Below are 14,583 nucleotides of genomic sequence, written 5' to 3' on the forward strand. Positions count from 1 at the left end.
TACTCGATTATCATTCAAATTTTACTGCTTGTATGCTAAAAGCATATCGCTATAAATATTCCGAAAAGATTCCAGATGCATAAATGTTTCAAGTACCTCAAGATCGTTCGGTACCTCTGAAAGCTTCCGATATTTTCAAAGCTTTGAAATATCAAATCGTGGCGATGCGTTGAAAAATTAATTTCCAACATTTTTCGTTTAATACCCGCAGTTTATTTATCAGTATTCGCAAGTACCTACCGCGAGCCGTCGGTTCCGTCGCCAAAGACACGTGGTTGCCGCCGTCTTCTCACACTATTCCGAAACACCTGCGCGCACCTTCTCCGCACAAACGATCTCGCGGATGCGTCACACAATCCCGAAACACCTCCTTTTCCTCCTTCTTTTCCGCCGTTCTCCGCACCGGTTAACGACTCACTTTTCGCCGGAAGTGTCGAACCGACTCTTCGATGGAGGGTGGTCCCGGTACGCTCCGGGTATGGAGAGGGCGAGTCAACAGACGAAGAGGGCGAGGGGGTGGGGATAGAAGAATGGAAGTAGGGAAACAAAAGTATAAAAAAGGGAAAGGAATGGAAAGGTAAGAGAAGAGGGTAGAGATCGAGAGTGTGAAAAGGGGTGCGAAAGAATGGATCGAGGGAAAAAGAGATAGATAGATAGATAGATAGATAGAGAGAAGGGGAAACAGAAATGACGGAACACAGTCCGGCAGAGAAGTCGTGGGCACGATCGCCGTCACAACACTAGCGGTCTGCTACACTCTTCCGACGCTACGTACACGATCCTCCTCTCCGTGTCCCTGTACGATTCTCCGTCCCGTTCCCTCTCGATCAGCTGCCCCTGCGCCCGTCTACACGCCCGTCTGTGCCCGCCGATACTTCTGTCCATACCTATCCTACGTCTACGTTACACTGTCCAACATTTTCTTTCCTAATACAATGATACCGAATGAAACTTAGGCCTGGCCTCTGCAAAATGATTTCCTGAACAGTGATTTCCTATATCTTCGTATGGATTAGAAATTGAGAAACAGGAACAGTTCGGTAAAATTAAGGGACCTAGCCCACCCTGAACAAAGATCCTAGTTACGATAGGATAGAAATAGTTAAAAGTGAAAATTTGTTGGACAGTGTTGTGCGTGTATGCGTTCGATCTCGCCTCTCTTTTTCGCCTCCTCCGGTTCGATTACGCTCCGAGGAGAAGTCGGAGGTTCCCTCCTCTACCTTGACGGCCGCAAAAGCACGGACCGAGACAGGGCAATCTACTAGGTAAGACTAGTTCCTCCACCCAGTCGTGGACCCGTTTTCTGTTCTCCACTCTCTCCCTCCCCTTTTATCTCCCTCTCTTTTTTCCTCTTCACAATTTTCTTCTTCCTCTCGCGTGATTCTTGATCTCGCCTCCTCTATCTTATACGTCGTTCCTCTTTTTATCCTCTCCGTCTCTTGTTCGCATCTTTCTTTCTCCCTCTTTTACCTCTTTTGCCCTCTCCCGTAGCATCGGTTTGCCACAACCATCGCGGCTCGCTCTTTCGTCTTTGGTCCCCGTGCAACCCATGGAATTCTCTCTCCCTTTACTTCTTACCGCTCCTTCTTTCACCCATCTGCTATCCTTTTCTTATATTCAAGCTTTCGCCCTTTCCCTTCCACGAGATAACATCACTTTGCTTCTTTCCTTCTTGCTTTGACGCCTGTCGTCCTTGTTATTCCGTTGCTGCTACTTTGTTCACCAATATATTTATTACACGTTGGTACCTTTCGTATATATTGCGAAAATTCTTTTTACCTTTTACCGCCGTCTTCGTGCTTCGCTGTCGACTTTGTTTTGTTCCCCTGTCGGGCTTGCCTCGATCCTCGTACGTATATCGGCAAACGTTTATTTGCACGCCGTATGTACATATGTATGTTTTCTCTTTGCTCTGAAATTTTATTCTTGTTTGTCTTTACCTTTATAATTCGTTTTGCTCGTTACAAGCATTGCGTGTTCATAAATCTCGAGCCTGTCGAGAATTTCATTCTTATTTTTTTTTTTTCCACCTGGACCTATCTTTATTCGTGCTCGTTCCTCACCGGGCATGCGCTTCTTTCATTTACTAAATAAATTTCAATCCACCACGGGTCACGTTTTTCGGTAAATATTACCGACAAAAACGAAGCTGATATTTCAGATTTTGACGTTGCATGATTTATCTCGTTGCGTTTGGATGGTTAGCTTGACGAGTACTCGCGAGAAAGTATACACGGATGATCCATCTGGTGGCGAGCGGTGGAAGTTGCGCTATCATCGCGACGAACGTGATTGATTTTGTTATTTTCACGCGTTTCAAACGATTACAAAGAATGTTATTCGATAAAAATATACACGGTTCAATTTTCTTTGCAATGGAGCCGAGTCAGGTAAATACCTGTTGCAACAGAATTAATCGTAGCCGTGCGATTATGCGATCGAAACGCGGCGTTTTTAGAATAAATATGACTTGCAAGTAAACGTCGCATTAGCGAGAAAAACTTTTCCTGTGGTTTACCGCGAAATTACTCGAACGTCGACGTAAAGTATTCAAATCTTTTTTGTTGATCTACGTTCCACGTTACTCAGCGTTATTTTTGAAACGTCGAATTTATTCGAGAAACTTTTTAGCGATTCAAACGTAAATGTTAATAAACGGAGACAATAGATTGAAATAGATTAACCATTTTCTTATTTCACTCTTTATTCTCCACGATTATTCCAGATAATGACCCATCTTGTCTCTCTAGAAAGTTACTTCTTCCACGAGTTCTCGCCCCTTTTTTGCTTTTCCACTTCGCAGAGATTTATCTCCATTGTATTTCAGATCTTCTTTTACTTCTTAGAGTTTCCTCTTCTTTTTTTGCCTTTCCTCTGTTCATTTATCATCGAAGATCGTTCGCGATGCGTGGGAATATTTTCAGAACGAACGTTACGTCATGTACAGTAATAAGTAAACTCGTATATTCAACGATCGTTTAATAAAACGTTGAAAAACTTTGTCGCAGAAAATGAAAATGAAATTTTTACGAGAATATTAGAAACGAAAGGTCGCGTTGCCAGGGGATTTACGTTATGGGGTTGATAAAAGAGGGCGCGAAAGCGGATCTGAAAGGGAACAAGCGATAGTAAACGCGTCGCCTCGCGAGGGGTTCGAGCAGAGTCACAATGAAATTGAAAGGTATTCGTTTCAAAGCGCATCGTGCCGTTGCGATAGCGTGTGCAATGATTGCGTGGAATACAATAGCCGATATACAAGGATCAGCCGTATATTGTTACGATCCGTTGAAAATGGCTGTGCTATTTGTACCCTTTGCCAGAGAAAGCTCTTTGTCACTACGTTTCTAAGTATACGTACAGACGTTTAGAAGCGGAACAACGCGATTACAATTGCTTTCCTTTCTTTGCCTTAAAAAATGAAAGAGGAAAAATTCTGTTAATACGTCGAATAATATCTCTTTTTATTACGATAAAAAGTATCTACGTTCAATATTGAAGAGGTGAAAAGTTTGGGGTAAATTCGGGTCCGAATGTAATCACTGGTTCGAAGGATCCTCTCCGAAGGACAAGCTATTTTTGGAAGAGCAAATTTTCTTATGGGCTCGTGGTAACAAAGGTAGCCTAATGCTATTTACTTATCGAATCCCTAACACCGAAACTGGGGATAGGGTGTCTTTTCTTCTTACGTCACCATTATCGAATGTTCAACAGCAGAAGATTGAATTTCAACTCGTCGGGAGAGAAAAGTAAAGGGTCAACGAAGTGTACATACATTCAGTTCCACCAGAATTGATCGACAATAAAAGAAGCCGTCCAACGCGACTATCGACGACGAATTTTAAATATGAATAGTGGGAATGATAAAATAGCGTCTAAACTTGGGATAAATAAAAAGTAATTGAAGAAAAAAGGAGACTGGGAAAAAAGAGGATAAATGGCGTGAATTCGTTTGCGAATCGAACCGTAGATAAATAAAATGGCGTTCACCGAACGGGACCACCCACTCGATGTTCTCGATCGGCTGGCTTGATGGTTTCTGTTCGACTCGAGAGAACGCAACGATTTCCAACTAACATTGTAAGATTTGTTCGATCGCGTATGACAAACGGTCAGCCATAACGTTGAATTAACTTCCAACCGGTCGGTGTACGCTTTGATTGAGTCTATCCGACCGTGTCAGCCAGGATGCATTCAATCCTACCTTCCTTATATACCCTGTAACAGTCGATCGACTGTAAAATAATTGTAAGTAGGGTAACGCGATTCAGTCGATCGTCGAAACGTTTCTTTTTTCTAACGCGACGTCACGTGTCAAGACCATTTGCAATGGTCACAGAAAGGTACCGAACATTTTAGACACCAATTTTAGCTAGTGGTTAACAAACCCAATGATAGTGCAAGTTAACTCTTTGACGAGTACCGGCAGGATTCCGTATCGAAACGAAACGTCTGGAAAAGAATTTTAGCAAGGCAAGCCGTGCTTAGAACGCTTCATTAGCCAGCGATAATGGCATCAGCTTCTTGAAATTCTTCAACGAGTCAGTTGCGCGCAAATGCTCGTTGTCATCCATTGAAAAGGCAGGGTGAATTATTGGGAATGCAACATAAATGCCAGAGAAGGACGGGTCGTTAAACAAGCGTGTTTGCTACTCGCTCTGCATTAGAAGAAGGTAAACAGAGGCTGGAATTGAATAGAGGCATACGGCACGCGCAGCCAATTAAATTCCAACGCAATTTATCCTTGCCAGTCCTGGCAGCATTCCGTATTATTCTTGGCTGCTTTTCGATACGGGGGACACTTTGTGTTCTCTATCGCCTCCCCTTTTATTTCCCGCTATACTTTGACTGATCGCAGGAAAAAACTGATATTTTTCGTACACTTACCGGTGCTCGGTGATAAATCGAATTAATCCCAAGTCCAATTGCCAGGAAAGCTTCGTCTATCCTACACAAATACGAATGAAACTTAAATTTTAATCAGCTTCAAAATTACATTCCAACACCTTGTAAATTTATTACGTTATCCATCAGGCTATGTACATATAGAGTAGCTAGCTGATAAACAGAGTCGAGGTATACTCACGCGGTAAGCAACGCTTCCGTCGATCCCTGCAATTTCAATGCCTTCTCCTTGCCATCGTTCAACTTCCAACCTTAATTATTCTTCGGCCAATGACTGGTTGTCATCGACAGCCGCGATGACGAGCGCAAACGGACCACCCTTGAGCCTTCAACCTGCACCACGAGTTATCCTTTTATCTCTTTCCATAGGGTCCAAGGAGATCGGCTCGTTGAACAGAGAGGAGCGAGTAAAACTGGAGCGAGTTGTTACGCTTCTCTGTTCACCGGATTACGTAAACGGGATGCGGGATAGTCTTCTTGTTTGCGATATATCACGGCGACCACCCTGGGCTTCGAGTGGCGAACAGGATGAAAGCGAGGATGTAATTTGATCTACCGATGACATTTTTGCCTGTCAACGGTAATGTTGGTGTTTTCGTGTTTAGAAGGCAGACAGTCGAGTGATAAACGGGGACGCGACGATTTATTTCTTTGACGTTTCTTCCATAAAACGAGGAGGATACGGCTGGGAACTTCTTTTAGACTCGATTTCTTTGAACGTGAATAATCAGCCGAATTTGAAAAGCGAGGAATGTAATATGAAATTGAAAATCAAGATTTAAACGCGATACAATCATCGTGGCAGGAACTGCAATGCCAAACACGGATGAAAGTAAAGGCGGCTCGTTTCAATTGGCCCGAAGCGGGCCAAAAAGTCAACTAAAATTGTCCTATCGGGCTCGAACCGAGTCGGGCTGATTGAATCCATATTTGGATCGATTCGAGTGTAACCATAGGAGGAACTGCACGCGCGACCAATATACCGGGTGTTCCATTCTTACATCTCACTTTCGAATTAATTAAAATCGATGTTACACAAGCTCGAGATACTTCTTCCCATCGTTCTTGTCTCCTGAAACATAAGAAAATCCTTGAATTTAGAAGAAAACTGTATAAAGATATAAATATCATCGATGATTCATGGTACGAATTATTTCGAATTGCCCGATACGTTCTGTATCTGGTCGGGTCGTTCGTCATTCCGAATTTACTTAACATTTTAAGATCCGAGTTCCTTAAAAGGATCAAGGATTGCTTTGTAATGCCGACGTCAATGTTCCTCGAGCGGCAACGGGACTATCTTGGATTGCCACAATTAATGATTCAACGAACGCGATCGATCACTTGTTCCAATTAAGATCGTAGGAAGGAAGCGAAATCTTGTCGAGAAAATTAGTTCAACGCTGTTTTATCCCTTTATTCTCCAAGAAAAGGAACGCCTGTTTACTTTGAAAAGTTAAGAATCGAGTTTAGAATCGTGATGTCGATGTGGAAACAATTGCGAGAAAATATCGTTGTTCGACCGACTTCAGGAGTCTGTCACGAGAAAGTAGTCTGTCATGAACGAATTCCAAGCACTTCTGACGTTGCTCGGCATCCTCGTGACGGTGGATGGCGATATCCTGGATAAGTACAGCCGCGGTTCTGCAAAAGTATACCATGGTAGGTAAGTGGATTTCTAACAGTATCATTCGCAACGGTGGAAACTTTCAGAATATTATTTATTACTTATCACGTGTCCAGGTACACGAGAGATATCCACGAGCCAGAGTTGCTTGTGCCGAGAAGAGTATTCGAGGACGGTAATTTCAACACGTACTCGCTGCCGAATTTCTACGATCGTCAAGAGATCAGCGAACGCAGGAAGAGATCGATCGAAGACAGAGAAGAGGAAACGGAGATGGAGAAATTACACCTGATTCTGCCTTTTAAAGGGATCGAACATCACGTGGAGCTCAGCCCTTACCACGATTTCATTTCACCGGACATGGTGATAGAAACTAGAGGCTCGGGTATAAGGGACAACCTAAACGAAGCTTTGCGGTTTAAAAGAGTGCCGGATCGACAGTGTCATTATCGAGGAATCATCAGAGGCCATCATGGATCTAGAGCTGCGCTGTCTTTATGCGATGGCGTGGTTCGTATATTTCAAAGCAGTATAGTGTCTAATAGTTAAATGCTGTTCATCAAGATCGCGACGAATGGCCAATAGGAAGCATGATTAATTCTAGTCGATGATCGAGTAACTCAACAATTGAACTAGTTACATTGTGTAAATGATCGACGCGTTGAACAACGAGGCCGTGGTTTGCGCGTGCGTGTCTTCCACTCTAATCAAGCCTCTTATTACGCACTTAGTCGCATGCAAATTAATATAAAGGATTTGCATACAGATGGACTCGTGGCTCGTCGACGCGGTCGATACGATCGTAAATTTCGGTTTGAAAAGCAGCCCACGCGAACGTTTTGCCCTCGGTTTTTCAAGCTAACCGTGGGGGGGATCCTTAATTCTATTCCACCGTTTCGACAATTCGACTGATACGGCTCCGCTTTCAGCTTGACGCAATTCCTGCTACGAGTTGCGAGACGGAGATCTGCATAATCTGTTCTTCGCGTTGGCGACACCGCTTCTGGTCACCGGAAGTGCTCGCTGGAACTAATGGACAAGGGATAATGGCGGACAGATGTTGATTTTGTAACGATCTCTGTACGATAAACACGCTTCGACCTTGACACAAAATGAAAAAAAAAACAACATTTCATTCAATTTTCCAATCGACGGTCGGAGAATAATTGCGCTAGCAAACGGAAGATTTCGTAATGAAGAATAGATAGATTTTGAATGGTAGTCGTAATTTAAGAGCCGATAGGTCAGCGTTCCCAAGAGTATCGTTACTCCTTCGAGCATGGCCGAAGTTGTTCGAGTCAGGCAAACTGTCCGTGGATCAGATATCCGTGCAGCACGTTATTGAATCGATCAATTTTGCCGAATATCAACGTATCCAACCCTCTCTGCCTAGCTAAACCACAATTTGCCACGAATTACCCAGCACTGGCTTGTTTGCAGCCGAGTGAAGCGCAGGCACAGAGAGCATTTTGTACTAGACCGTTAGTTCCAGCTACGATAAATGTTACACGCGCAACCGATACCCGGTAATTGGGATCGTTGAATTGTAATTTCCTAGGTGCGCAGGTAATTCCGTGATTCGACGCGAATTTCGCATCGGACTCGACCTTTTAACGAGCCCGGAGGCGTGATCCGAAGCGATACCCCGTGAAAATTAATGCCCGCGAAAGCGAAACTACGATTCGGTTATATCGAAACTCATCCAGTTTACAGGTAATTGTAAATCATTTGGTCAAATGGATTTCTTATCGTTCCGGCCAGGTCGGTTACGTGCAAACTAATCACGGACGATATTTCATCGAGCCGATGAACGATGTAGAACCGGAAGAGGATGGTCAGCACGTTCATATCGCGTACAGACGCGAGGCTCCTCACGAGAAGAAAGAGAATCAAGACGGTACTCCAAAACGACACTGTACCGTCGGTGGTTCGTATAATTTTTCTTTCCGAGAAATAATAAATTGCCATTGCTATTGTTAAAGATATCTCACCGGAGGATTCATTTTTTTTCCGAGAGTAATTACGGTCGAGGGGAAAAATGGAAAAGAAACGGTTAAGCGAACCTTTTGTTTTTCATTGAAACAGACGATTGGGAGGCGGCGTGGGCAGAACAATTGGCGAAACGACAGAAACGACTAATGGAAGATAATTCGATCGGGACGAAACGAGAGAATCAAGTCAGTTTCGGTACCCACAGCATACATCGTTACATTGAAATTGGATTAGTCGCGGACAGAAGGTTCCTCGACTTTCACAACAACTCCGACTACGAGCAATATCTGTTGACGATCATGAACATGGTGTCGGATTTTTATCACGACAAGTCTGTTGGCAATCAGATCGACGTCGTGGTAGTTCGTATGATATATCTGGAGAAAGAGAAGGAAGAGGTAATGCGAAATTAGCGAGGGAAACAGAGTGTTACTAATAAACGTACCTTATTAACCCCGCGTTAGTTTCCATTCGAGTCGACTCGGTTATGAATGGTCCAGGCTATTGCATTCATTAGAAAGATATGACTAATGATATTCCTAAGAGTAGAAAATCGAATATCTCATCACCAAATTGAAACTAATTTCGAATGCTAACGCGTCATTTGCTCGAGGTATTTTAGCAAAGATCTTTCTCCGTAGATAGATTTGCTCATCAGTCCCGCAGCCGAAGAGACGTTGGCAAGTTTCGCTAAATGGGCCGACAAGATGAACCCTAAGGACTCGACCCACCCGAACCATCACGATATTGGAGTTCTCGTAACCAGGTGAAGCTTCACTCTATTGAACGTAAATAACACCGACTACATATACGTGTAACGTTTTCAATCGTAAGAACGAAGAATTAATACGTGGTTTAACGAAGCACGTGTTTCCAGGTATGACATCTGTTCAGAGGGAACGAATTGCGAGCTGATGGGATTGGCATACGTCGCAGCCGCCTGCGATTCTACCAGAGCAGCCAGCATCAACGAAGACAGTGGCCTCTTGCTTGGAATCGTAATTGCCCACGAAGTTGGTCACGTGTACTGTCCATGCACGTTCCTTTGCTAAACTTAATCCTTTCGCTGCTATCAACGTCCATTAGGCTCGATAGTTTCCTTCTTGTCGTCACTGGTGATGGGACCAGTAATCGGATCGACTTACTTCGAATATATACAGTGTGTCATTGTATTCTACTATTTTGCCAGTTTCATTTCCATCCTATGGCTGGCCTTTTACCAGTGAAGGGGTTAAGAAAGACACAAGTATCGAGACAATCGAAAGGATTCCTCTTGGCAAATATTCAATTTCGCGACCAGAGCTTCTCGAAAGGACGCAATTCAGCAAGGTACACGTTTTCAGGATGGGCTGTTCGCACGATGAGCCAGCAATCAGCGGGTGTCAATCTCAAGATAAGGACGAAAGTTACTTCATCATGTCCCCTATTGTATTCATCTTCACGATCAGATGGTCGAGCTGTAGCAAGAGATTCATCACCAGCTTCCTCGAGTAAATTCCAGAGACACTTTATTTACAGTTCACTCCAAAAGTTAGTGACTGAATTGATATACTAAATTAATTAGGAGCGGCCTGGGCGAATGCTTGAACGACGATCCGAAAAATCCTCCGAATAAGTTCGCTTATCCAAACATGCTACCCGGTGCGATGTACGATGCAGATTTTCAGTGCCGAATGATGTTTCCTGAGTCGAAACACTGTCCAAATAGCAGGGTATTGTTAGCTTCAATGATATTTTGAAATAATCGAACCTATATAATAAATTCATTAAATAAATTCATTGTCTTCAAAGGTTTAAAATCCGGGCCGGAATGAAACGTCATTCGAGTGTCATGAATTTCAGTTAATTAAATTAGTAGCTCGAGATTGCCTTTTATTCCCTTGGGGTCTGATTTTACCTGATATTTCGAAACGCTCCAATTATTCTTGCATAATATACGAATTTAACTCGTTCATAACGAAAGTTACATATTGCTTAATATATTTCGTTATGCTACTCGCGAAGAGTAAATTTAATTACTTTTACCCCGTTCGTACGTTTCAGTTAAGAGTGTGCGACAAACTCTGGTGTAATACAAATGCGAGCTGTTACTCTCGTGGGGCTCCAATGGCCGATGGAACCAAGTGTGGTGAGAAAAAGGTTTGTTGAAAATATTTTCTGACGTTGTCGTTCAACCACGTTACCACGTTTCTTTTTCATTCTGCTACATCTTTTTGTTCCTTCCAAAGGGTAAATTTTTACATCTGGTAAGCTTCAGAAAAATTTTTCCATTCATTCCTGTACGTTTCGTGCAGTTGCTTTGTAATCGTTACTTTCATTCGCGTGGCAAGGAATTAGGGCACAAAAAAAAAAAAAACGGAGAAAAAAAAAATTACGAGAGGAAAGAGAGTTGGCGGAATGAAATAATTTAAAATTTCCGTGACGCGCAGCAACTCACGCGAAAGGCATATAAAGCATGCTATAACAATGCAACAAAAAAATATTTGTACGTATAATAGCTCTCATAAGATCTCAATTTCCTGCGAAAATTATAACATGGTTTGCATGCAGCCGGACAATTGTTTTTGCCAGAGATTAATGTAACACGGTGACATTGTGAAAATTTAACGCAATATAATATCATTTTACAGTCATTTATTAAAAAATTATTCATCGTTTCTGCATGAAACCAAACGAGCCGCTGCAGCAGAGAATGCAACTGACTGCTTATCCGGAATTTAAACCGTGTTACTGAAAACGAGCGAGCTCACAGAATCGCGTTAATCCGCTTAAAATTTCAATCCCGAGCGAATTAACGCCCCTAAGTGTTGTCTCGTTTTTCTACAAAGCTTCGCAAAATTTTCGAATTCAACGTAAGAAAGGTGATAATGAATGTTTTTTTTGAGACTTACCCAATGCTGTACGTATAGTGGTGCATTCACAAGCAGTGCGTAGACATGGGCACGCGACCTACAGCAGTGCACGGGGGCTGGGGCAAATGGGGTCCAGCGGGCAGTTGCAGTAGAACCTGCGGGGGTGGTTTGAAATTCACAGAGAGGGAATGCGACAATCCACCGCCAGCGAACGGAGGCAGATATTGCATCGGCGAGAGGAAGAAGGTGGCCATATGCAACACCACGGTAAATCGCGTACCTTTACCTTTCCATGATTTTCTTTCTTTTTTTTTTTTTGTTTGAAAACCGATAACGTTCGATTGCGCAGCCCTGCGATCCCAAGAAACCCTCTTTCCGTGCGGTGCAATGCGCGGCATACAACAACAGGAAAGTCCTTTCCGACGGTCTCCATCAATGGATAGCATACTATGGTACTAACGTAGATCCTTGCGCTTTGTACTGCATTAACGAACAGCGCATCTTTGTGAAAATTACTCCAATGGTGAACGATTCAACCCCTTGCAAACCTGGAACGAATTATATGTGTATCAGTGGCAAGTGCAGGGTAAGTTTATCTCCTTTTCTAAAGTGTCTGTAATTCCAATTATGACAAGCAATACAGACAGAGGCTTCTTCTTCCATTTTCTCCTTAATATTATATACTTTATGATCTCGAAAATATCCTGCCATTAACATGGCTGAACTTTCAGATTCCGACGATAAGAAAGACGTTTATAAAGTTATTACTTTGCTTTTGTGTATAATTACTTGGCTCGAACTGATCTTACCTGTTCGAGGTCTTCGTTTCTTTTTTTTTTCGACCGCTAGTGATATTAAGTGTAATACTGCTGCTTCTTAAATTGAATTGCCGGCAATTACACGTTCCAGTGTATTAATTATACACGAGCGATATCTTGCCGCTGGTAGTATGAATAATCTGACGTTAATTAAAAGCTGGCTACGCCTCTGTATTGATTTTATTACTAATTGAATCCCCATTCGCGATTCTCCTTAATTTTATAACCCGAATTTATCTTCACTTCTTAATACACGTGTAATCTTAATAAACCCTTAACCGTGAGAAACGTGAAATCGCAGAAAGTTGGCTGCGATTGGGGATTGGATTCGAACGCGATCGAAGACGGTTGTGGTATTTGCAAGGGCGATGGTACTAAATGCAAACCCGTAGAAGGATTCTTTAATTTAACCGAAGCAAGAGTTCGTAAGTTATTTGTTTCTATCATCCGAACTTTTTACTTTCGCTTCTTATCGTCGATATAAAATTTAAATTATCAGGATTCGAGAAGATAGTGACGATACCTAAGGGTGCTCGTGGCATACACGTGGAAGAACTAAAGGACCATCGTAACATATTGGCAGTGAGATACGAGAAGAAAGACGTTTATTGCATAAACGGGGACATGTAATTTCTCGTACTGTTGTTAGTTTTCATTTCACGTTTAAGAATTCTATCGACAAGAGTATACGTGATTTTAGGAGCGAGGCAAGAAGCGGTGACTACGATTGTGCGGGTGCTGTACTTATCTATCAGCATCCCGAACCACACAGAGAAGAAATTCTGATAAAAGGACCAATTACAGAGGATATTCGTATAGAAGTACGTGAAATTACAGAACTATAGAGCGTTTTATTTATTGCCCGGGGATAAACGAAGTTGAAACAGTGTCGGGTTAAGGGTCACTCATTTACACGTAAACGTGCAGTTTGTCGGTCCATGGACCATTGATTCCGAATACCAGCCATTAATGATTCATTGTTACAACGATTTTAGTACCTGTTCCATATCGTGGACAGCAATCCTGGGGTCCGTTATGTATATTACGTGACGTCCACTGATCCGTCATATACGCCGAAATACATGTGGGATTTCATGGAGTGGTCCGACTGTAACGCTAAATGCGGTGGCGGCACAATGGTAATTTGAATATCTAAGTCGCTTTAATGATGCATAGAGAAACCATTATCACGTATCTGCACGCCTAGTTAATTAACAAATTTTGTGCTCTGTGAATTTCATAGTCAAAAGTGATTATGCTATGAATAATAAAATATTGACACGATGACCGGCATAAAGATATATATTCTTTTTTTGTGGTATAGATATCTGAAGCAACGTGCAGCGAAGAACACGGTGGCAAAGTGAGTCCCACTTTCTGCAAAGACATACCGAAACCAGATCCTAAAAGTCGCATTTGCAACCCAAATCCTTGCCCAGCAAAGTAAACTTTACTATCCCCTTTTTAAAACTCTGATCGATCAACGCGTTACGTTATCGTATAACGTTTTGATAAGGTGGAGAGTGAGCCAGTGGAGCAAGTGCAGTGCCTGCGATAGCAAGAAGGGAACCAGGCATCGTAAAGTGCAGTGCGTGAAGCCTGCAGCTCGCGAAGGCGAAGACGACGTACAAGCAAACTTCAACGCGTGCAAAGGTCGCGTGCCGAAGCAGGAAGAAGAGTGCATCGGTAATTGAAAAATGTTACTCTCGATTTTTCATCCGATTATCTAATCGCACGTTTCTTCTAACAGGTAACAGACCGTGCAAGAAGACCTGCGCTAAGAAGACCCGGGACGCGGACGAGAATGTCGAAACGAAAAAGGGAAGGCAATTGATACCGGAGGAAAAGCAATCGAGGATGATCGACAAGTTCGTAGATTTGAGTTTGGCACGGTACCTGGCGAAATCACACGGCGACGTGCCGATCGAGGCCAACGAATTCGATAGGACAGGGGACCTAGCCGATTTCCGGCAGCTCCTGCGCGACTGGTCGATCGTGGACGAGGACAAGAAGAAACGTGGCACCTGCGACAAGGACTTAACCACGCCGCAACCAGGCTCGATCATCAAGGACTCGGTGCCGATTGGAAACGTTGTGCTGGAGGAGGTACCGTACATTGAGGAGAGCCTTCAGGCAAATCTGTCGGACAAGGCTTTCCAGCAATCCGGCGACCTGATCGGTGCCAGTATCGATACTTCTCACGAGAAGGTATACAAGGGCGCGAAAGCTGTCGCAATGATCGAGCAGCTGGCTGGTCATCGGGAGACTACGCCTCTGACTCGCACCACCAATCAAACCAACACTTAGGACAATTTCGCCCGTTTCCTGGATCAGTGAACGATCATTTCATCCCTTAGCCTTACGATTATCTTTTACCGATTGGTTCATTTCA

At 43.1% G+C, this 14,583-nt stretch overlaps 2 protein-coding genes across 5 annotated transcripts in view; one reads left to right on the forward strand and one right to left on the reverse strand.

Moving 5' to 3' along the window:
* Window positions 1–11,654, reverse strand: part of LOC117611944 (A disintegrin and metalloproteinase with thrombospondin motifs 7) — a 43,528-nt gene extending 31,874 nt beyond the window's left edge. For 2 of the 3 annotated variants that reach the window (XM_034340467.2, XM_034340465.2), the window contains exon 1: window positions 241–1,256. The gene's annotated coding sequence lies outside the window, so the exon portion shown is untranslated. Of the gene's footprint in view, window positions 1–240; window positions 1,257–4,884; window positions 4,946–5,083; window positions 5,975–11,412 lie in introns of those variants that run through there. The other variant, XM_076690414.1, reaches the window with a different exon arrangement.
* LOC117611945 (A disintegrin and metalloproteinase with thrombospondin motifs 7) lies at window positions 6,436–14,500 on the forward strand. Of its 2 annotated transcripts, none has more exons than XM_034340468.2 (18): window positions 6,436–6,568; window positions 6,646–7,039; window positions 8,291–8,456; window positions 8,615–8,919; window positions 9,163–9,287; window positions 9,399–9,545; window positions 9,865–10,011; window positions 10,086–10,233; window positions 10,565–10,660; window positions 11,431–11,640; window positions 11,723–11,959; window positions 12,493–12,616; window positions 12,691–12,817; window positions 12,892–13,012; window positions 13,187–13,330; window positions 13,516–13,634; window positions 13,708–13,877; window positions 13,942–14,500. In XM_034340468.2, exons 1-18 carry the CDS (start codon window positions 6,462–6,464, stop codon window positions 14,496–14,498), a joined length of 3,444 nt encoding a protein of 1,147 aa, XP_034196359.2. In that variant the 5' UTR covers window positions 6,436–6,461; the 3' UTR covers window positions 14,499–14,500. The 2 variants fall into 2 exon arrangements, with proteins under 2 accessions (XP_034196359.2, XP_034196360.2); XM_034340469.2 differs by having other exon boundaries at window positions 6,445–6,564.
* Window positions 14,501–14,583: the final 83 nt, after the last annotated feature.

The sequence above is a fragment of the Osmia lignaria genome, chromosome 10 (genome assembly GCF_051020975.1).
Source record: "Osmia lignaria lignaria isolate PbOS001 chromosome 10, iyOsmLign1, whole genome shotgun sequence".
Taxonomy (NCBI): domain Eukaryota; kingdom Metazoa; phylum Arthropoda; class Insecta; order Hymenoptera; family Megachilidae; genus Osmia; species Osmia lignaria.